The 22,168-nt window shown below is 39.7% G+C and overlaps 1 protein-coding gene across 1 annotated transcript in view; it reads right to left on the bottom strand.

Moving 5' to 3' along the window:
* Positions 1–22,168, bottom strand: part of APPL2 (adaptor protein, phosphotyrosine interacting with PH domain and leucine zipper 2) — a 40,987-nt gene that overhangs the window by 7,516 nt on the left and 11,303 nt on the right. Inside the window, exons 3-14 of the mRNA XM_026118044.2 lie at positions 17,707–17,766; positions 17,168–17,239; positions 13,619–13,706; positions 11,496–11,537; positions 11,321–11,379; positions 10,186–10,332; positions 7,871–7,953; positions 1,901–2,059; positions 1,002–1,190; positions 635–677; positions 502–558; positions 295–383 (exon numbers count right to left, since the gene is read on the bottom strand). Coding sequence (XP_025973829.2) covers positions 295–383; positions 502–558; positions 635–677; positions 1,002–1,190; positions 1,901–2,059; positions 7,871–7,953; positions 10,186–10,332; positions 11,321–11,379; positions 11,496–11,537; positions 13,619–13,706; positions 17,168–17,239; positions 17,707–17,766 — 1,088 coding nt within the window. The remainder of the gene's footprint in view (positions 1–294; positions 384–501; positions 559–634; positions 678–1,001; positions 1,191–1,900; positions 2,060–7,870; positions 7,954–10,185; positions 10,333–11,320; positions 11,380–11,495; positions 11,538–13,618; positions 13,707–17,167; positions 17,240–17,706; positions 17,767–22,168) is intronic.

Genomic DNA, 22,168 nt, shown 5'->3' with positions numbered 1-22,168 from the left:
TACATTACTGCACAATGTTCACAAATAAAGCACTACCTTTGTTTCAGAACAAACAGCAAAAACTCAGTAGCAACTATAAGGAGTTTTAAAGGTGTGATCTGGAGCAATGAGCATTACCCTCAACACCTACCATCTCTTATGGCTTTCACTAGGAAACATCAGTAGAAAAATCTGCTGGCACAGCCAGGCTTGCAAAGCCAGGGCCTAGACAGGACTTCCAGGTGACTATTGCCCCGTAAGAGGAGTATGACTGAGCACACAACAGTCTCTAGTCCATGCAAACAAATATGTTACCTGGGATGGTGAACTTCATGTTTTTTCCCAAAGCTGGTAATGGGAGTCACTGCTTGTAGGGCTGTCTGATTTAATTTGATAGCAGCTGCCTATGAAAACAAAAAAAGAACTGCTCTTTTACATACGTACTTTGGGTGTATTGTCTTGCAAAGAGCAACAACAAGCAAGTTGGAAGAAACAGACTAAAAGATGAAAACAAGCTCCCACCTCTGGATTGTCAGTGAGATAGATCTGTCTGGAGATGTTGTTGATGGCACATATCCACTAAAAGGAAAAATAAAATTGAACTCTTCAAACCCATTTGTGTACAAGAACGACAACATTAAGAAAATATTTTTACCTCCTCATATTCCTTCTTGCTTTCTGCTTGAAGAGTTATACCCCTAAAATATAAACACAGTGCGTCAATGCTAGCAGCAGACACCAGGACTACTTGACTCTGGGTTTTATAATAAGGTCACTGCACTTTTTCTCTATTAACTATCAAAGGAACAAAAATCATGAATTGACTGCAGCTAAATGATGCCACATTTGCTCTTCAGGCAGTTGTAGGGGGAGGCAGATGGGAATGATCATGCCTATAATTTGGAAACACCCTACTGGAAACCCAGAAAAGCTTACTATTATAGCAAGCATGTTTTATGTGAAACACCATCTGAAAGGGTAGGTGTGACTGGCTGTCCTCAAATAAAACCTGTGTCTCATACGATTTGCCTGTAGGAGTGGTGATCTGAAAGCAGTATCTTCTATCTTCACAGTCTACAGCCATAACGGAGCAGTTGTCCAGATCCTGAATCAATCCTCCAGCCACTGCTCCCCGCGGCTGACACATCAAGTTGCCACCTTGAGTGAAGAAATACAGCCTTTCCCATGTTGTAGTCACCAGACCTGTTTTACTGAAGAGAATATGCAGTGCTAAAGACTCAACAGTATTTTAGATATGACTCCAAATGACCTTACGTAACTGTGAACATATTCTGCTGCTAAGCTAAACTTTATTTTGAACTCTGGATTTTTTTTTTTTTTTTAATAATGAAACTTAGTTTAGAATTAAAAGATCCACCTGTTCCTAGCACAGACTAATCCTTAATGAAAGGTGAAGAATTAAACTAGTTCCAAGCACCTCAAGTTAAAAAAAAAATATCAGCACTATCTCCTAGCTAGGGAATAAAAGGATTTTTATTATTAACTAGTATATTACTTAGCTTGATAAAGAAATGTATTTTCAAGCTGATGAGCAGTGAGAAAAAATTTAGCACAAATGGTCATCATTAAAAAAAGTGAATTCTGCAATATTATCTCATATTCCATCTTCTCTCTAGCTCTAGAGTCCTTTATATTATACTGTAATTCAGCTCTTAGCATGCTGCTAGAAATTAGTAAGTGTCCAATGCTCACCAAAAAATAAATATTGATTAGTCTAATTGCTTTAAGCTTTTAACCTGTATTTTCAAAGATGACGGAGACACTTAGGAGCTGAAGGGTAGAACTACTACAGTGATTCAGTAGCCTAAAACCTCATTACACAAAGAGTCTTTAAGACCTAAATAAATGTAGCAACTACTCATCAATCAAACAAACTAGCAGGTAGCAATAATTGTCTTACTTTCTTAGATTAAGGTAGCCAGCCTTCTGGATGAGATTTCTATTGATAGCAGGTGAAGTTACATCAGAATCCGGGGTGTAAACAGATTCATTAACTGAAATTAAGTCTTGCTGTGATACCCTCATTGCTTCAGCTTCAGCATCCAACTCTCCCTGTATGCTGGCGGGGAGGAGAAAAAACAAAATAGACCCCAGAGTCATTGTTAGTCAGTTTATACCAGGATATAGCTAACGTCTGTAACCCTACAAGAACAAAAATACCAGTTAAGATTATATATGACTCTAATTAAATTTATACGTTTCGGAGTAAAATCTCCTACTGGTTTAGAGTAGTGTAAAGATAAAGTTTATTTTTAAAATAGACTTTCCAGGAAAGATAATGTAAGATTACACGTCCAAGGCATTTCTCTAAGCACTGGATAAATCAGTGCAGTTCGGAAAGAATGGAAGAAAGAGGCATACAACAGGGAGCTACTCCCAGAAAATGTCATCTGAGGCTAAAGAGACAAGATGCACATGCTCTGCAGATATTAACAATGGCTTAAGGAAAACACAGCTATCTTTGGCAAGCTGGCAGCAAAAGCATAGCCAAGATTTCCCCTTGCTCTTTGCTTTGAAATTCTGTCTTGAAGATGTTACTTTCAGTATGTTTTAGACAGTAGCTATGCTTTTTTCCTTACAATTTGTAATGTTATACTAAAGTTAGTTATCTTCTTTCTCCAAGCGCTATAAAGAGATAATCATCAGAAATATCACAGTATGCTGTAAGCCTGAAATGGGTACATATGAGGAATGTTTAAATGTCTAGAGTGAAGAGGCAAGTTCTGTTTTTTGAGACACAGCTTCTAAGAGCAATGCCCGTATGGGGTTACGGTGCTGAGCATACACAGAAGTTGCTCTAGTATAGTGGCACCATTCAAAGTAGGCTTTACTGTAGTATCTCCTGCCTTTCACAGAACTTTGTCTTATTACTGCAACTGCATAACTTGTTGGAATTCTTGTCATGAGACCACTGATCACAGACTTCTAGCAGAAAGTTTTCCACTGATTTCAGCACAAGAAAATATTTTAGCAAAATCTATAGTTCAAGTCTTGGTTTTGCTTTAATTTTTGTTTATAATACAGTTTTACACATTGGTATGATTCAGAAAGCATCCTAGGTGGAGGCTGGCAAAACTGAACTCTTTTGAATATACCTGTATACATCTTGTTTGCTGAAAGTGGTAATTGTGAAAGGGTATCTGAGTGCAAATTCAACTCAGAAAGAAAGTGGTAGTTCTTTGTAGAACACCTATCATACAGACATATAATGCAGTGCTGAACATCTACATATGCATAAACCTCCTGTAAGACCTCCTTGGTTTGAAGGGGAAACTAGAGTAGCGATTTTAATGGGAAAAAAAAGCAACAAGAGGTCAGAGTCATTATATGATATGTCAGTGAAGTACCTTAATTTTTTTTTCCCCCAGATCTACCCTCTCAGACAATCATTGGGAACCACTTCATTTTCAGAGGTTCCCACTGACCGCTTTAACAGGCCCATCAGACCAAAAATCCTGCCTTCTTTCCATGAGCTTTAATAAGGCTGTGTTTGGCTGGCAGATTCTCCTGATCAGGTACATCAGTCAGATGGACTCAATCAGAAAGCAGCTAAAGGCCTGCCATTTTGAAATTGTGACATAATAAATTTAATAATTAAAAAAATAACTACTAGGTAAACAGTCAGATTAATATGTCGTGGAACTCCAAGTCTGCTGCAAGTACTATATTTGGTGCATCCGTGGACAAGGAAATAACAGATGGCATCTGTCTGCACTGTCCTGTGAACTGAAGTCCAGATGGCTGATGTCCCTGCAAGGCTGCGCTCTATCATCTTCTGAAGTTCACTGTGGTCAGGGAAGGTTTCTAATGACTAAAAAAAAGGCAAGTGTCATACCCATCTTCAAGAAGGGCAAGAAACAGAATCGGGGGAACTATGGGCCAGTCAGCCATTCCTCAGTCCCTGGCAAGGTTATGGAGCAAATTCTCCTGGAAGCCATTTCCAAGCACATAAAGGACAAGAAGGTGACTGGGAATAGCCAGCACAAATTTACCAAAGACGAACCATGCCTGACCAACCCGCTGCCTTCTGTGATGAGATGACTAGCTTGGTGGATGGGAGGAAAGTAGTGGATATTATTTCACTTGACTTTGGCAAGGCCTTTCACTTGGTTTCCCATAACATCTTTATGGGCAAATTGGTGAAATATGAACTGGAGAAGCAGACTGCAAGACGGGTAGAAAAGTTGGCTGGACTGCTGGGCTGAATGACTTGTAATCAGTGATACAAAGTCTAACTAGTATCCAGCTATTAGTGGCATCCCTCAAGGGTCAATACTGGGGTGGCAGTTTCAAATCTTTAACAAGAGCTGGACAATGGGACAAACTGCACCCTCAGCAAGCAGGCAGATGACACCAAATTGGGAGGACTGATTGGTATGCTGCAGTGGAGGGCTGCTATTCAAAGGGACCTTGACAGGCTGAGAAAAGGTCAGACAGGAACCTCATGAAGTTCAACAAAGTCCTGAACCTGGGATAAAATAACCCCATGCAGCAGTACAGGCTGTCGGGCAACCAGATAAAAAGCAGCTGTCGGCAAAGGACATGGGGGTCCTGGAGAACAAGAAGTTGAGCATGAGGCAATGCCATGCCCTTGTGGCAAAGAAGGCCAGTCACACCCTGGGAAGTACTAGCAAGAGTGTAGCCAGCAGGCCAAAGGTGGTCATTATTTCCCTCTATTCAGCACTTGGTGAGACTCCAGCTGGAGTACTGTGTCCAGTTTTGGACCCCCAGCACAGGAAAGACGCTGACAAACTGGAGCAAGTCCAGTGAAGGGCCACCAAGATGGTTAGGGTGCCAGAGCACGTGATGCATGAGAAAAGGCTGAGAACTATTTTTCAGACTCAGAGAATGAAGGCTAAGGAGGGATCTTATTGTTATTTTAACTACCTAATGGGAGGGTATACAGGCAGATGGAGCCAGATCCTTCTTGGAGGTGCACAGTGATAGCATGTGAGGCAACGGACAGAAGCTGAAACAAGGGAAATTCTGATTAGATACTAGGGTGAATGGGAGTGGTCCAACACTAGACCAAGGGCCCAGAAAGGCTGGGGAATCTCCATCCTTGGACATGCTCAAAATTTGACTGGACACAGCCCTGAGCAGCCTCCTGTAATTGACCCTCTTCTCAGCAGGTGGTTGGACCACATAACCTCTAGAGGTCCATATTCAAATTTCAGAAAAAGAATACTAGTAAATATTTAATTTCTTTAATAACTTCTCCAAACTTAAGCAGTTACTAACTGTATCCAGGTTACTAGGAATACTCATGGGGTGGGTGCACAAGAATACTTATCATTGCTTTACCTTAGAAAGTCATTAGCATCTGCACCTGTGCTTTAAGCAACTTTTCCCCGCTCCTTGCTGCCTAAGCGGCTAAACCTTATGGAGAACATGAGCACATAATACAGAGCAGGACCAAAGATCCACTGAGGCCACTATCCTATCAGTTGCCAAAAGCCTGTGGAAGAGTACAAGGCAAGCAAGTATGGTTCTTCCCCTGTTCTCTTTAGCCTGTTGTTGAAGCTGGTGATGTACTGTAACTGCAGAAGTGACCTATAAAGAGACTGCTGCATTTAAGTCAGTGCTAAGCAGGATTTGACTGGCCAGATGAAGAGTCACTCTTGCATCATAGTGTTAGTTTGCTTTGTAATAGCTTATTTCCAGCATTTCCTTATCTTTTGAAAGCTGAGACTTCCTAAGCTCCCACATCATCTCCAAAACGAGACCAACTGTGGGTATCTTACCACTTGGCCAAGTCACATGAAAGGCTAAGTAATATCATTGTATTTGAATTGAATTAGATCATAATTTTGCAGCCCAGTGCCTTTCAATATTAAGTGCTGGAACAGGAATTATTTAAATTCAATTTTGAAATAAAATGGAACAATGCTGTCAGCTTTTATATTAGTACTACTTCAATGAATTTTTTCATCAGCCATTTTTGTTGCACCATAAATTCCTTCCAACAAAACTGCCCTGGCATCTTCATGGTTCCTGAGACTGAATTCCTCTCTTCCTAAGGCCTCTCTCTCTTATCATCAAGGTTGAAAGGAGAGAAAAGCTGGCAGTTCTGAAGTTCTATGCATTTGTGGCAGCTAGATCAATTGGTTACTGAGGATAAGTTAATGATCCCTCCTTTCTAACATGCTTTGATACTGTTAGCAATGTTTACTATGTAAATGAAAATACTTTTAAATATGAAGAGTCAGTTTCATGATCAGCTTAAACAGATATAACACTACATTGCTGCTGAAATTCTGGAGCTGCAAAATGAGTTGAATCAACTTGCTGTTCTGAAAGAAAACAAATCTGACAAATAAAAAGCTTTTAGCTAGATCAGCAGCAGATCTGACTCACTGAGGGCCTTGTGATTTCCAGCACCTAAGAAGGAAAGGGACACATTTTTCAGTGACTGTGTGATCTTCAATCATGAAACTATGTCCTGTGTTGATAACTGCTGAGTTGTATAGTGTGGTTCAGAATTTTGCAAGCTTCTCTTCTGGGTTTTCCAAGGACCTCATACTCCTGCTTTAGCCACATTTGGGTTACGCTTTCAAGCTTTGCTATGTGACAGACTTTGGGAGGAAAAAAAAAAAAAAGGCAGACCCAGCAAAACAAGCGAGCAGCCTATTTTTGTTTCCATTTAGCCCTGTGTACTGTCCAGAGTGCAAATCCACCAGACTTTGGCAAACAAGGGCTTATTCTATGGTGAGGATCCAGTGTTAGGATCCTTGCTACACAACAAGAATTTGTAAATATACAAAGCGGTCCTTGCACACAGAGTCTGCAAGACACAGGCAAAATGCTCTTAATAAATAAAGGGCAGAATTTTAAGGGAGTTTAAAATTTGTTATCCACTCTGTAGAAATGCTATGTTGACTATAGAGAAAGCTGCTTGAAGAGTGAGTGTGAAAAGGTATAGGAAATAAAGAATCATTTGGTGAAAGACAATCTACTACACAGTGAAGTTATTTATAACACTGCTCTCAAATTAACAAGTATGCCTTATTTAAAATCCCACCAGAGTCAATATAAGTAATGATGTAGATATATTCCAATATGAAAGGTAAGAAGCAACAAGGCAAAGGAATCGGTCTAGCGTTCCAGCTGATTTAAAATAAATATTTCGTGTTTTCTCTGATAGGTTTCATTTTAAATGTAAAGTTTACAACAATTACAGGGACTTAATTATAAAGAAAATGTCAGTCTCCATTACATATAGAAGAGCACAGAGAGATGGAAAATAGAAGAAGTAATCACAAAACTAGGAGAACTAAACTGGGGCAGTTTATTGAATAAGGTCTTATCCAAAGGAGTTTGAACTCTAGTGGACAGATACAGCCTACACTGGAGGCAATGAGTATGTTCTCTAGGCAGTAAGTTTTATTTGCTTTGTGTACATACAGCATCAACCACTACAGGCCCAAAATCTAATTTGGGAGGCTACTGTAAAAATAATTTATATTTACTACCGAAGACCCAGCAAGTATAAATACCTGTAATTCAGAATGCACTTTAGCTCTATTTTATTATTACTTCTGTTTAGCCCTTTTAAGCCCAAATTCCATGTTTTTGTGTTCAGGAAGAGATACAGAAATGTAAGAGCGCATTTAAACACTTTACAGTATACAGTTACTGGCTATACTGTACAAACAGTCTGTAGTGCACTGACTGAATTTTCCTTTATATGTACAAACATACCTCCCTTCCACCTGCTGCTTTAGCATTATATACCTAACAATGCAATACAAGCATGGAAGCACTCTCCTGAGTACGAAACACAGGTAGTGTCTACTATGTGCTGAAGATTATAGCAGTATTGCTCAGAATGCAAAGGAACAAATAATAGGAAGCCTAAGTATCATCTTACCTTTGAACCATGTCTGAAACAGATGACAAAAAGCTGTCCATTCTTTTGGAAAACATCTCTGCTCCTTTCTTAAAAAAGTTAATCTGAAAAATACAACAAGGGGACGCTGGAAGTTATCTTGGAAGGTTCTGGCAGAGAAGCAACAGATCATGGGGCTTGTGTTAACAGTCATCCCATGACGACCAACGCCTTCAGCTGACAATCAAAGACATCGTTAAAACAACTGCCTTGCCTTCCTTGTCTTTATCACTTTTGCACCCTTCCACCCTCTCACACACCCTTTTACACACACACAAGCTACTGGCTGCTGACAGATGCCTTCCCAGTGAAGGTGCTGAATGACTAAGGGGACAGGTAGCCACCTCCCGTAGCAGCACTGTGTAGCACTGGGTCTAATGGTGTTATGAGCCACTGCATCCAATGCCACATCAAAAGGCATGGGACAGAAATCTTCCATTAGATTTGGCAGATCAAGTCCGACCTAAAATTTTTTAAGCTGCTATGGCAAAGTCCATCAGGAAAGTGATGCACGACCAGGGCAACCAGTTATATCAAATACAGTTTTATCACTGATTGTCTTCTACTGAAGGAACTGAAAGTAGCCACAAAGGTCAAAGTGCACTTTTTGTGACAGAGGATGAATTCATGCTAGGAACACTTTGCTAGTATGGCTCAGCAGGCATGCAACAGCAGCAAAGCCCTCGGTGTAGACTTGACCTTGGGTTACCCCTCTGTGAGGCACACAGTCACAGTCAGGACATCCCGACAGCTGTGTGAAACATGGACGTGGTAGTGCGTGTGTGTGATTAATTAGCTTTCTCAGAAAGACACAGTGAACTACTTCTAGCAGAAATGTAAAAACACTGAAACAATTCTTTGCTGTTGAGCAATTTATCCTCTCTCATCCGACTGTATTTGCAGTTCCACTCCTTTTCCCCCAACCTTGGGAGATGGGATTCCCCTTACCTGTAACAGATTTCTATGACTACGTTATTGACCACAAAACTGTCCCTTTATAGACAAAGGGGAGAAACAGGCTCTCTTAAAGAATGATTGACCTCTTCTATTTCAATAGCCTACTTTAGGAAGGAAGAGCCTTAAATTCCACTGACTACAATGAGACTGACATGCCTAGCTCAGATGCTGATGTGAGTTTTCAGTCAAACAAATCCTGCATTAGCAATTGCTTCCTCCAGAAAATTCCTTAGGGCCTGATCATTCTGCAGAAGTGTGAAATAGAAGGCACACAAGTTTTGAGTGATTAATAAAGAAAGCATATACTGGCAAAGCTGAAGGATGTTTCACAGTATTTAAACATCAATATCACTGGCTTCTGGTTGCCCAGCCATTCCCACAGCAGCCAAAGACTTTCCTGCATAAAGCACTGAGATAGGGCAATTTTGCTGAATAAAAAACAAGGAAAGGAAGTTCTGTTTGGCTTCCAGGTAGCTTCTTTTGCCCAGGTATCATTACAACAGAGAAGCAGTGTAAATTCTCACTTTAAGGAAAGCAACTGTGAATTCTCATTTAGTACCCATTTTGTACAGGGCACATGATTTGCAAAAGACACAGAACAGTGGAGATGATGATCCACGCTATAATCTCAAACAGCACTGAATCCATTCTTTCTGTTTTTGTGGCTCCATTCTCGTTTTCCCAGATGCTTTCTTTCATCAGTGTGGAAGCACAAGGGACCCTTAAAACGGGTGTGTAATGAGAATCAAGTGCTGTGGAAATACTAGCTTGTTGATTCTCCTGACATCCTGGAGAGTCAGACTATTAGTATTACTACCACATTTTACAGACTTCAGAAATGTGTGTTCAGCCACTCTATCAAATTGCTGGCAGAATAAAAATTACAAAAACGATTTCCCAGCCTTAGGCTCAATCCATTCTACTGTTCTGTCTCTCCAGTCCTCCAGTGCATGCTCTGTTCCCTGTCCTGTAAACTCCTCATCAGTATGCTGAACATCATGTGCCAGAAAGGAAACTGCTACATAGGAGAGTTTGTGCAGACACAGAGTAAACAGTGCAAGTAAACGCTATTGTACCGATCATTTGGTCATGAATGAATTAAACGCAGGCTGTACTGATTCTGCATTTAGGTGTATTGGATTTTTTTTTTACTTGGGTTTTTTCTGAATGTCTAAGCATCCAACTATCTGCCATAAACAAAGTCAGTTGTTAAAATCTAGGCACGCTGAGTACAGTTTTCTCCCATTTTCATTTGTCAGCTGCCAAAAAAGTCCAGAGCTACAATATCTTATTCTTCCCAAGGGCATGTCTAGGTGATTTTGTAGCTTTATCATCCATACCTGTCCTTGTGTGTATCCTAGCATAGGTTCCATCATTGCTATTCTCTTCCTGTACTGCAGAGCATTCAGGGCACAGTAATATTGCAGAGATGAAAGATGCTGCTTTCTCCTCACATTTGCCACTTCTTTTGCCACTTCTGCCTTAAGCTGAATAAAAATTGATAAAGAGTCTGACAAAGTGTTGCTGTTCATTTGGATATATTTACTGATTATTTTCAAGTTATCATTAAACAACTGTCACTACAGAACCTCTCCGCATTAAAATGAAGGATGAGAAACAAACAAAGCAAACCAAACCCCAAATCAAGTACTTTAAGTTCTGCTCTAGCAAGAGATACTTAAGTATTTGGGCAGCCCCTATGACTACAAACTATACAACTACTGCAACTAACACACTAGATCCGATTGCAATGCAGGAAATTTATTTGCAGCTGGGGTCACAATACAAGCCTGTAAGTGCAGAATTCACAGATGAATAGTTCACAATGTGCTCTATCACATTCTCTTCTGTAATGCATTTCCCTTAAAGGACTAGTCTGTCCTTCTAGAATTGAAGCACTCTTATGACAGAGTCAATCATACGTTCCTGGCATACAGGAGTGTCCTTTGGAGCAGTGGTCCAGTGGGCAATGAAGGAGATAGATACACAAAACAATCCCATCAACTCAGTTTCACGTACTTTAAGTGGCATTGCAATGCATACAGAGAACCCTAGCAGGAAGGCAGATGAGGAAAATGAAATGTTTTATGCACAGCAGACACAAGGCTTCATGACACAGTTCCCAATGAATTGTACTCAGTGATACAGCTTCATCACATCAGCTGTACAGCAGTAGGCCTATACAAATCTATAGCCATTTGGATTGTTTCTGTCGGAAGAGGTCCCCTACATCCGAATGGCTCTAGTTCAGCAAAATACTTGATCACTTGCCTAACTTGGAGTAAACAGGTATAACTGCTGAATTGAAGTCTAAAAGCTTTGTGTCTGCTTGGAAACTAAATCACAAGTACTCTTGAGCTATTGTGAATTTATGATGAACTCTCAAAAGTTCATTAGTGTATGTAAGGGTTAGCTATAATGATGTAGACAGAACAGCTGATGAAAACTTATCCTTTTCCCTTTCACATTCTTTACCTTTTCATTTTCTTTCCTTTTCGGTAACCTGCTATACTTTGCCATGGACACGTCATGTTCTGCAGACAAGGAATATTTTTTTTAGAATTGTGATGTGTGTGTGCATAGATTTAAAATGGCTTCTGTGAGGTAACAGGTGCACGCCATTGGAAACAAACCAACCCGTGAAACGTACCATTGCTAGCAAGGCCAAAAAGATCCTTCAACGTGCTTACTTCTGGAAAAGAAAATTAAATATTCAAAATTAAAAGAGCTGTAAACACCACTTGTTCAACCGAGACCACAACAAAACTAAAACCCTTTAGAGCATTCTTAATGCCTAAGTCATTCTGATCTTTTTAAAGTAGAGATACATAAATTGTGTCTGTCTTGAAAATGATAAACCAAATCAGCTGGGTGAGAAATGAACAGACAGACAGAAACGTAAGAGCTGAGTTTACTTCATTGAACAACCTATGAATATGAAAAAGACTGCAAATCTGCCATGTGTAATTTACCCAACGAAGCACCATTTCTCTATGCCTGTCGTCACAAAAGGTCCCCCACTACTGTAAAAGACCACCAGCTCTGAACAACCTCCTGACCATACATGATACAGAGAAATCTCAGAGACTAATACAACATCTGAACTAAGTCCCTTTCCTGTCGATGAATCTCCATCAATGCAGAACTTTTTTTGCTAAGCTTCTCTGTGAAAAGAAACATTTATCAAATACATCTGACTGCTGGCTACCATGCTTATCTAACAAACGTTGGCCAAAAGTTTCTGATTCAGGTAGAGGGAAGAAAAAAGCTAAACAGGCGACTCAACTTTCAAAAGTATTGGGCGCAAAGTGCTCTCAGTGTCCGTATCAGTACATACCACAACTGGCAAAGCCCTTTTCAAAAAGCTATAAAGAAAGGACATTCATAAGAACAGCCATTATGCAACTGAAAAAAATAAGGGAAATTGTGAGATGTCATCATGGTCTCTGGTTATTTGTAACAGCCTACTCATAGATCAGCTTCCTGCCACTTTTTCTTCCCCCAACACTTCTGCGTGACTCTAATGCAGGAAGACAGAAACTCTTGCTCAGGTTTGACTAACTTGTACCTAGAGGTTTCTACAGTATTCAGTACATACACATAACAGGATCATAAGTAAAAGCAAGAGAACACAGTTATTTCCCGTGCTCCTTTGTTTAAGCCTACAGTGAAATTTCAATGCATCCAGGCCTCTCTACTGAAAATGCTGCTCTACTGTCAGACAAAAATGGAGGTTGGGATGGATGGATAGAATAAAACGGACTTTGACATCCAAAGAAGCAGAAGAAACTTTCATTTTTTGTCATGTCTGAAGCAGCTGAGGTTTTTGGTGGCAGGCTTCACTTCCATGTTCTTTTTACGCTCTTCTTTTATGCACCAGGGGACAGAAACCACAAAGATGGGAGTAAAATCATCGTACCAATGCAGCCACATTAAAGAGCTGTGAAAGCATTTACAGAACCAAAATCTTACCATCCAAATGCTGCTTGATTTTTAACACTAAATTATAAACAAGATATCCATTTTGCTAGGCACCTCGATGTCTTTTTTAAGTAGGATGGTATGATATAAGGAACATAAACCAGCTATTATTTTGCTGCAGTTGTTCCATCTCCCAATAAAATGTCTTTAAAAAGTACATGAACAGGAGAGTGAGCTGAACATGCTGCGCTAAAATCTCAAGTTTCTGTTGCATGAGTAGGTTAGAGTGCCCTTGACCTTGAATATCAGGCCTCCCTTGAAATTATAACAAATGTTTGCATTATTGCTTTGCTGTTTAAACAAGAAATTTCCAAGTTTGTGCAATCAGGTTACTTGGAACTTTCCTGGGATAGCAGAGATTTAAAGAGGACGGATTGCTTAAAAGGGAGGGAATACAGCATATTAAGAAGGAAAAAAAATTTCTGCTTGTGCCTTTCAAACAAACCTAAACTTCTAAAGTGGGATTAATACTATTTACAAGCCAGATTCATTGCTAAATTTCCCTGCTTTGGGCAGTTTCACTGACTTCAGTGAAATTACACTAGTGTAAAAGCAAAGTGACTCAACAAAGAACAAAGTCATGTATTTTCAGACTTGCATAAAATGTGGTGAATTTGCACTATTTATGCCTGAGCAAAAGCCTATACCTGGCAGTGATATTCTGCAGTAGATAAATATCAAACTTTTCTGTGAATTAACATAAGAAAAATTTGTATATGACATTAAGCATCAGCTTATTATGAAATAAATCAGGCAACAAAATACCAAGAGAGAAATTAAAATAAAACTTACCCGTGAGATCCTTTTCCCGAAATTGTATTATTGGGAGAACCATTGTATCTGCAAGCTGTTTTGCCAGTTCAGAATGGAGAATATTGAGCTGAAACAGAAAAAGAGGAATGCCCCCAAGACACAATGTACGTAAAAAGAACAATACACATTGTCTGTTGCTGAACTGTGAGCAATATACATCTCCACGTAACAAACTCAGCCCTCCTGAATGTCAGAATTCTACTCAGAAACCAGTATTCATATATGATATAAAGCACAGGCAGTTACCTTCGTCGTAAAGGACAAATTTCTTAGAAAACCTCTCGCTGAGCAAAATTATGCAAGGTCTGGTTGCTTTATGGTATTTCTCATTGCAAATGGTGCAAATATATCAAGACCACCAAATGTCATTATAATCAATCATTTGGCCTTACACATCTCCTCCAAGGTATTAAAAACCCATGAATAGCAAACATGAAACTCTAGTTTATTCAAATTCTGGTGTTTGGGCCTTTATACTGGTTACTTTGGAAACTCATATAAAACACTCCTGAACACCACCTAAAGCAATGAAGTCCTGACAAAGTTAGTAAAAGACCAACACTGATGGCTACACACCGGTAGCTATCAACAAACATCTTTAAGTGCTCCAGTCAGAAATATTATCTTACTAGTAAACAGCCAGAAAAATGAGGCAAACTTGCCAGAAGCCAAGCTTGGAACAAAAGCATGCATCTTCACACTATGTGCTGTCCAGTTTACTATGCAAACACTGGATCTTACTTCGGCAGTATCAGAAACTCCCATTTTGTCCAAATAAAAGACTTAAATAAACAGTCAGTGCAATTTGAAGTTTTCAAAGTAAAATGTGAGTATACCTTACCTTCTGTAAGTTCAGTGTGTCAGTTTAAAATAAAAAGCTTAAATTTATTAGTACTTTCATTTCTTATGTTTTTTCCTCATGTAAACTGGGAGAAAGAAACAAGTACAACCAAAGTTTTCAAAATGACAAGCTCAGCATCTGGCAGCCACAGTCACATACTATTGACTTTTTCCTTCCTTTCGTAATACTCAACTTCAAATGTCTCCTGCTAAAAATCTGTGGTTTGCATGGTCTTTCTGCACGCAGCACTCAACACCAACAGGGATTTTGCCTGAGTAAGTACTAGCAGATCACCACGACTTTTTCACCAGAAAAAATAGCACCAATTTCTACATTATGCATCTTTCTCCCATTTCCATGTAGGAAGACCAACCAGCCCAAGTGGTTAAACTACAGCCATCCTAATCATGTGATTTATATTCACTATTATTTTCCAGTCCACTACCTACTCCAGCTTTCTGATGAACACATACGTGCTTACTTACAGGTTTCCACTGTAACTTCAGTTTTCTCACTATGTACATGAATACAGGTTTTTCTTTAAAGCACTTTTTTGTTTTAAATACATTACATATACAACCTACAAAAATTATTTTTCTCTTGAAAGCAAAAGTATATAAACTCTTTCAAGAAGAGACTTTTGTTGCCTTTGTACAGCACTCTATACACCAGGGTGCAGCCTTCAACTATAGTTGTTAAACCCTACTATAATAATAATTTTAAAAGTCATCTTTGGCAGTGCAAAACTGCAGAGTGATGATCTATATGAAGACACTCTGGATCAGAGTGTGGCCCCTAGCACTGTGCAGCTGTTGAAGAAGCACACCTGCCATTTGTGTCCAGCAGACAAGAAAAGGATATAACACACTTCCATGCTCAAAATGCGTTTCTCAAGATATGTGAGACAGATATGGATTTTCCCCTAAATGCTTAATTTAATTCCTGCCTGGTGTTTTCCAATGATCCAAAGAATTTTTCAGTTCCCATATACCATATTAGGCAGTTCACTAGACCATTAATGCTAAAGCTTAACCGAAAAGGATTTCATTTGTAATTAGCCCTTATTAGCCAGATTTTGTTAGTTCTCTATACCACAGAATTCCAGTTCCACTTCCATGAGTAAACTCTCTTTCCACTCATGAAAGTTAACCAGGACACAGTCACAATGGGAGACATACAAGGAAAGGTCCCATTTCAATTTTACCCTTAGATCAGTTTCTTGTTCCTAATCTTGTAAGCATCTCTAAAATTCTGCACATCACAACGTATTTTTAAAACACCTGTGTGACACTGCACAGGATGAAGGCAAGGCTGTCATGTCAGCAGTGACATGCAAACAGTCTTAGATGTGTTCGGGTAGGATGTCTACTACACTGCTGGAGTGCCTGATGTTACAAACTATGAGGACACTACGCACTGACATTACATTCTGCCTGTTTGTTCATGGTATAGTATCCTTCTGGAGGCCTCTAGGCAGGGTTATGCAGGTAGGGAGGCAGTCTGTATTTCCCACTAGATGATATAGAACTAAAACGGGGTATTTCAATGCCTGTAGAAAGGACAACTGGAAAATAACAGGTACAGGGGCTAGCTAACACACATAAAAGGAGGCTAATGAAAGGAGCAGTTTCTTGCGAACTACAAAACCGAACACAAAGGTTCCTAGTTTTCAGCCTGGAAAGAGGATGATTCTTTTGTATCTGAGAAGGAGAAAGTTCTGCTTTTGGTCTGTTTGTACTTCACCAAGACAGGCACCTGACTTGTATTCCCAGAGCATCCTTTCAAGTATTCCCAGAGAGCTGGTATGCCGCAAGAGAGGCCTAAGGGCAAAGCTAACCTTTGGGATTCTTCTCATTAAATCACTAGAGTTACCCATGGGATGAGCATGGCTATAAATTTTTTTAACTTCCTTTTTGCCCCACATCTCTCCTATCTCCAGTCTCCTCGCCAAAATCAGACCTCAGGACACTCCTTTGCCCTCTTAATGAAGATTAAAAGTACGCTAACAAGAAGCACAGCATTCTTCCGACAGTACACAGCCCTGCTCGTACCAGGGAGAGTGATGTGACACCAAAGAAGGATTCTTAAGCGATAAGGACCTAGATACTGACATTATCTTGAAATGTTATATGGGTAGGCCTAGCAAGAGCACATTTAGAAAGACTCCCAGTGCTTAGCAGCTGCCTACAGAGAGTAGGTGTGTTGTGTGTGTGCAGCTGTAGTACCTAACCCGCCCTCAGCAGTTCTGCCACCTGGCCCAACACCCTTTGGATTCCATGTGATCTAACAGGAACTAAGCGGCAACTTTACTAATACACAGCTGTCCTGCCTCCATCCCTGGGAAGTTCTGGGCTCAGAATGCAGTGTTTATTTTTTTTAATTGAGTGCAATTAGAAATGACCCCAGTTTAGCTGACATGTGTCCTGTTTTAGCCTCTAATTTCCCTACTTGGTAAGTGCAGCTTTGCTCTGAGGATGGCTTGTGGGAAGGAGACAAAGACACAGCTCTAGTGGTCGGTACTCCTGAAAAGGCTGTTACAAAACAGTGGGTTTATGCTCCCTTTCTCGCCTGTTCAAATGGCTGTATAGAGCCCAGGCGCAATCCAGTCTGCAGAGGGAAGGCTCAGAATCAAAAGGATTTATCACCAAAACAGAAAACAAAAAAATTTTATTGGCAATTCAAATTACCTCATCCACAACTTTTGAAAAGTAATGAAGGGTGGATATCACTTCTTCATCTCCTTTACCTAAGGCAAAATGCTGAAAACAGAAACACACATTTGGTCTGTAAATCAATAAAATTGGTATAAGTATAAAAATATGTTTTACTACAGAGGTAATAAATACTCCTACAGAAGGCAGTAAATGATAAAACTAAATGGAAGAACAGTAACTCGTTAATACATATTCTTTATACTTTGCTCCTCTTGTTTTAAAGGAACTGATTTTGCACAACATATAGTTAACAGGTATTTTAAAGTCATGGTCATACAATAACAAAAAATTGGTTTGCATCTTTATGAATTAACTTACATTTTGGACTGGGCTTTTCAAGATGCTCAGAAGTGACCTAATTCCCCTCAATGTGCTGGAGAATTTTACAATTGTCTTCACACGAAATCAAGTAGGCCAATGCTCTAAATACTTTTAGAAACCACACTCTTTGAATAGGCTTCTTCACAAGTGCTGAGGCTGAACAGAAACCAAAGGTAAAATATCGAACATACCTGCTTTTCATAGGCAAGGAGCTGCTTCGAAAGCTGTTGTGTGGCAAGACACATTTCATTCTACAAACAAAAGAGACAAGTTAATAGAAATAAAAGCAGCAAGTTAATAGAAATAATGAAAAGTCTTTAGGACTGTTGTTTCTACTTCATTACCATCTTCTTGTCTGAATCTGCAACTACTTACACAGATGTTCAGTTGTATGTAAACAACCAATCCCAAAAATAACTGTACAGAGAAGCAGCAATAGCAGGTGCACTTCAGACCTGATCAACCCACAGTTTGCTTCAATTTATCTACTTTGATTACAGATAGGATTTTTTTTTTCAAAATAATAAAACTAGAACAACCTTAAACATGGATGCAGTCATACCAGCATAAGAATATTTCATACAGGTTAATCACCTTTCTCCAAAATTTTCAGAAATGAAGGGTGTCAGTAGATGCACCTTTATATAATGCATTCATGCTCATGGGATGTATTGATACAGTTACACTGCTTTAAGCTTATACAGGAGTACAAAACAGTGCATAATTCTGTATTCTCACAGTTAAGCTGTCCAGTGAAAGTATGCTCATTTTTAGAGTTACCCAAAGTAAGACTTGTAGGGAGAATGCATAACTTTGATCGATATAGCTGGAAAAAAAAACAGAGAAGCTTTTGGATATGTGAACCTTTATTCAATATATTCATAACACTAGTATATCAGTTCCTCAGTGTCTGATTGGTTAACAGTGATTAAAACTGGCATTAAAAAAAAAGCGAAACTGGGATCTATGTTAACCTTTGTCAGATCTTTCTCTTCCTCGATAACTCAGAAAACTAATCACTTTTCATTTCATTTTAAAGCTTTAGCATATTCTATTCCCCTCTCTGAATATGTAAGACCATAGAGTTTGTAAAATTCAGAGCAACCTCTGAATTGCTTTAATAGCACCCTTTATGCTGGGGCTGGAGCAGAAAACTATTAAAACCAGGACAGAATTCGTGTGCCCTCTTTTTTCTGCCCTGTTGTCCTGAGGGAGCAGAACAAAGCACAACTGCCAATCTGGGACAGAGATTTCGAAACAGCCTCTGCTTTGGCCTCACGCTATCTCTGACATGCTGCATTACAGCCTGATGCTTCTGCACCACTTCAGCCTGCCAGGAAGGAGGACTAACACAGACATCAAGGCTGGTCTCAGACATCTGGCCAGGGTCTTTGGTGTGCCCAAGTGCTCAGAAAGAACAAAGAGATATTGCCACAGCCTAGGTAGCAGTAGACATATGTGAACAGCTGGACTGTGAACACCTGGTAGAAAAAGACAGCAGAGCTAGTCCCAACTATTGTAAAACACTATGGTGATATTACTCCCAGCTGGATGGAGATGTAAGAGCAGAGGCCTTCCAAGGCAAGAGCAAGGGCTCAGAAATGGGGCTAATCTGGGTCCAAATTCAGATCATGTGCTCCCCATGACCACTTTCACCTCACAATGATGGATTTTTTCTTGTTTCAGACCAACCAGCAACGAGCATTACACTTTCATATAGTATTTAGTAGCCAGGAAGATTTGCAGGTTGGTTACGTGAATTGTGAAGCTTTTACGTGAGAAAGCTTTACACAAACACTTGGGATTTAAGTATTTCCCAAGCCAGTGGACGGAAAAGGATACTGTATCTTACAATGAGTTAATGAGCCTTGTAAAGAGCTTAGCCAAGAAGGGGAATGGACATTAGCTATCTGCCCTGAGGCAGTAAGAGCAGCTGAGAGACTTCACCACCCTCAAAGTGGGAGCTGGCAAGCAATGGCTTGATGACAGGAAGGATGAGAGTCCTTCCATGTGGAGTGGTGACATTAAAAGGGTGTGTGTGTTTGTGTACATGTGGGCGGAGTCCAAAGATGAATTCAGACTACAAAAAGAAGCAGAGGTTCTCAGGTCTGGGATCTTTTTCCTTGAACACCACCTGAAAGACAGAGCCGAGTAAGAAATGGAGTCCTCACACAGGAACTGTGTGTCATCAGTCAGATTTATAGGCGAGCAGGGGTGAGGAAAACCTTTTGAAAATAACCTGAAAGTTAGAAACATGCCTCTTTTTGTTTCGGTTCACTTATTCATAAAAAGTCTGCAACTGTATGGTCTGTTTTGGATTTTGAAAACAAATGCTTTTGGCTTAAACTGGCTAACATGAAGAGAAGCTTTAAAACAACACGCTGACACCAAAGGCTATTCCTTTGTGCTAGCGATCCTCAAAACTTCTAGTAGTTTGGTTTTTAAGACTACCAGATTCTCAGTGTCCCCCCGCCCTGCCCAGCCACGATATCCAATGAAGTAATAAAGAGTAACAGAGTAAGAAAGAGCATCTTTACTCATCTACAGGGGATCATTTCAGGGGTGGCAACGCAGAGAGGTGTGTGAAGGAGGCATCTTCCAATGATCACCCCTCTCCAGGAAACGCCTCTGGTATTTGACAGGATAATGGGGGGAAACACATAAACCCTGATGGCTTCGAAGGCGCGTAAGTTAATGGCACCATGTCAAGCATAAGATCACGTGACAAAAGCCACAGATAGACTGCAAGCAGATATTCATGGTATGCTACTGTACATACGGGGTGGGGGTGGGGGGGAAAAAATCGATGGAAGGGCCCAAAACAAAATTTACTTCTGGATTTTGGGACGATAGTCCCATACATCACTGTTGTCCCACTGGTGTCAGTAGGTCATGCTTTTCATGTTTTTAGGATGGATGCTTTGTGTTAGAACAGCATGAATGCTTTCTACTCAATGCCGGCCCATGTGGAAGAGTTAATCCTGGGTCTTTCCCTCTTTCTCCCAACCTCTACCAGATTTTGTTCCCATTAGACGTACAAAGTCACTCATTTTATCACTGAAAACAAAACAAACACTTGTAAACAGTTCCAATTAAGCAAGCACATATAAACACAGCTACATTGCATAAGAAACACGAAGCAGGCAAAGTGCTCTGCTGACCTAGTAGTAAGACTGCTTTGCTAAGCACACATATCTGGGAAAGTTTGGTTTAATCCGCCTTCTGTTTGTTCCTAATCAGCCTTCTCCCTCCCCGCTACTGCCACTGCTAATCAGTCTTAAGACTTCAAAGTTATTTGCATTGCTTCAATTCACAGATCCACTGAATCCAGGAAAATCATTCTAACAGGTTTTAATCTATTTCCAAAATATTCCCACTGAATCCAGCCACATTTTATCCTAAACTGCCTGAAAATTCAGTAGACCACAGTAAAAAAAGCTACTATACAATCCTGACTGCCTGTTCAGCACAACCTCTTCCACATTGCCTTGAAATTTCAGAATTCATCAAGCATTTCAGGAATAGGAGAGCTATTGGTGACAGGTTACCAACTAGAAACTACTAGAAGCCTGAAAAGAAATCTAGGCATTCTGAATGAAGGCAATATTAACCAGTACTGGCCCTTGCAAATATCTGCATTTTCACTAGATGATTTTACACAATAGGGAAAACATCACTGTGGTATTAATGTAAAAAAAATACACTGGAAGGGAGGAAGAAAGGACTGGACAGAAACAGGTATCAAGCACTTACAATCAGTTATGATCATAGATATATTCCTGTCTCAAAAAAAAAAAAAAAAAAAAAAGAAAAAAGAAAAAAGAAAAGAAACCTTAAGGAAAAAACCCAGCAACCTTGGCTAGCATGCTTAGGGCAGAGGAATAGATTTTTGTACAGTTCACTAACACCAGATTACACAGAAATGCTAATGAACGTGGTGTCTTGAATCTAACATTAATCTATCATAAATGACAAAATACCAGATTAGAAAACCTCTGTTCTAATTCTTAACTCAGTACTTCATCCTCCCTTCAAGTAAGTCAGCAACAAAATGTCCAACTGTTATTTTTTTTTTGATCTAGTGCTAGAGCAAAGGCATGCGATTTTCTGGGCTGATTCCACCTTCTTCATTATCACCTTTATTCGCCCAGCTGTCTGTATGAATGAAAGACAGTAGGATTTTTCTGTAACTTGTTTGTAATAAGATCTCCACTGCAGGATTTTTCTGTAACTTGTTTGTAATAAGATCTCCACTGCCTTAACCATTTATTTGTGAGACATTCCATCCCTTCCTAGGATCTCTTTTCGTATTTTTCCCAAATAAACTCTGGGTACAATGCATCCAAGTCAGAAGGTATTTCTATATACAGTTGTCTAACAGATTCCAGATTTGAGGGCATGTGAAGGATTAAGCCGGGCTATAAATTAACTTGTAAAGACACAGAGCTATTCCATCATGTCCAATCCTAATATAATGAAGCTTTCAGCAAAGCTACTTTTCTGCTTCAGCTTCAGCTAAAGCTAGCAAAGTCTGCAAGTAACCAGTACACAGAACTGCCAAATGTTTCTTCTTGTAAACAAGTAAGATACTAGGAAAGGGATATGTTTCCCGAATCTTGTATGTGCACAATGACATGCAATAAAATTTGGCTT

The sequence above is a fragment of the Dromaius novaehollandiae genome, chromosome 1 (assembly GCF_036370855.1).
Source record: "Dromaius novaehollandiae isolate bDroNov1 chromosome 1, bDroNov1.hap1, whole genome shotgun sequence".
NCBI classification, from domain to species: Eukaryota; Metazoa; Chordata; class Aves; order Casuariiformes; family Dromaiidae; genus Dromaius; species Dromaius novaehollandiae.
The sequence above is the reverse complement of the archived record's forward strand: the minus strand, read 5'-3'. Positions and strand labels throughout refer to the sequence as shown.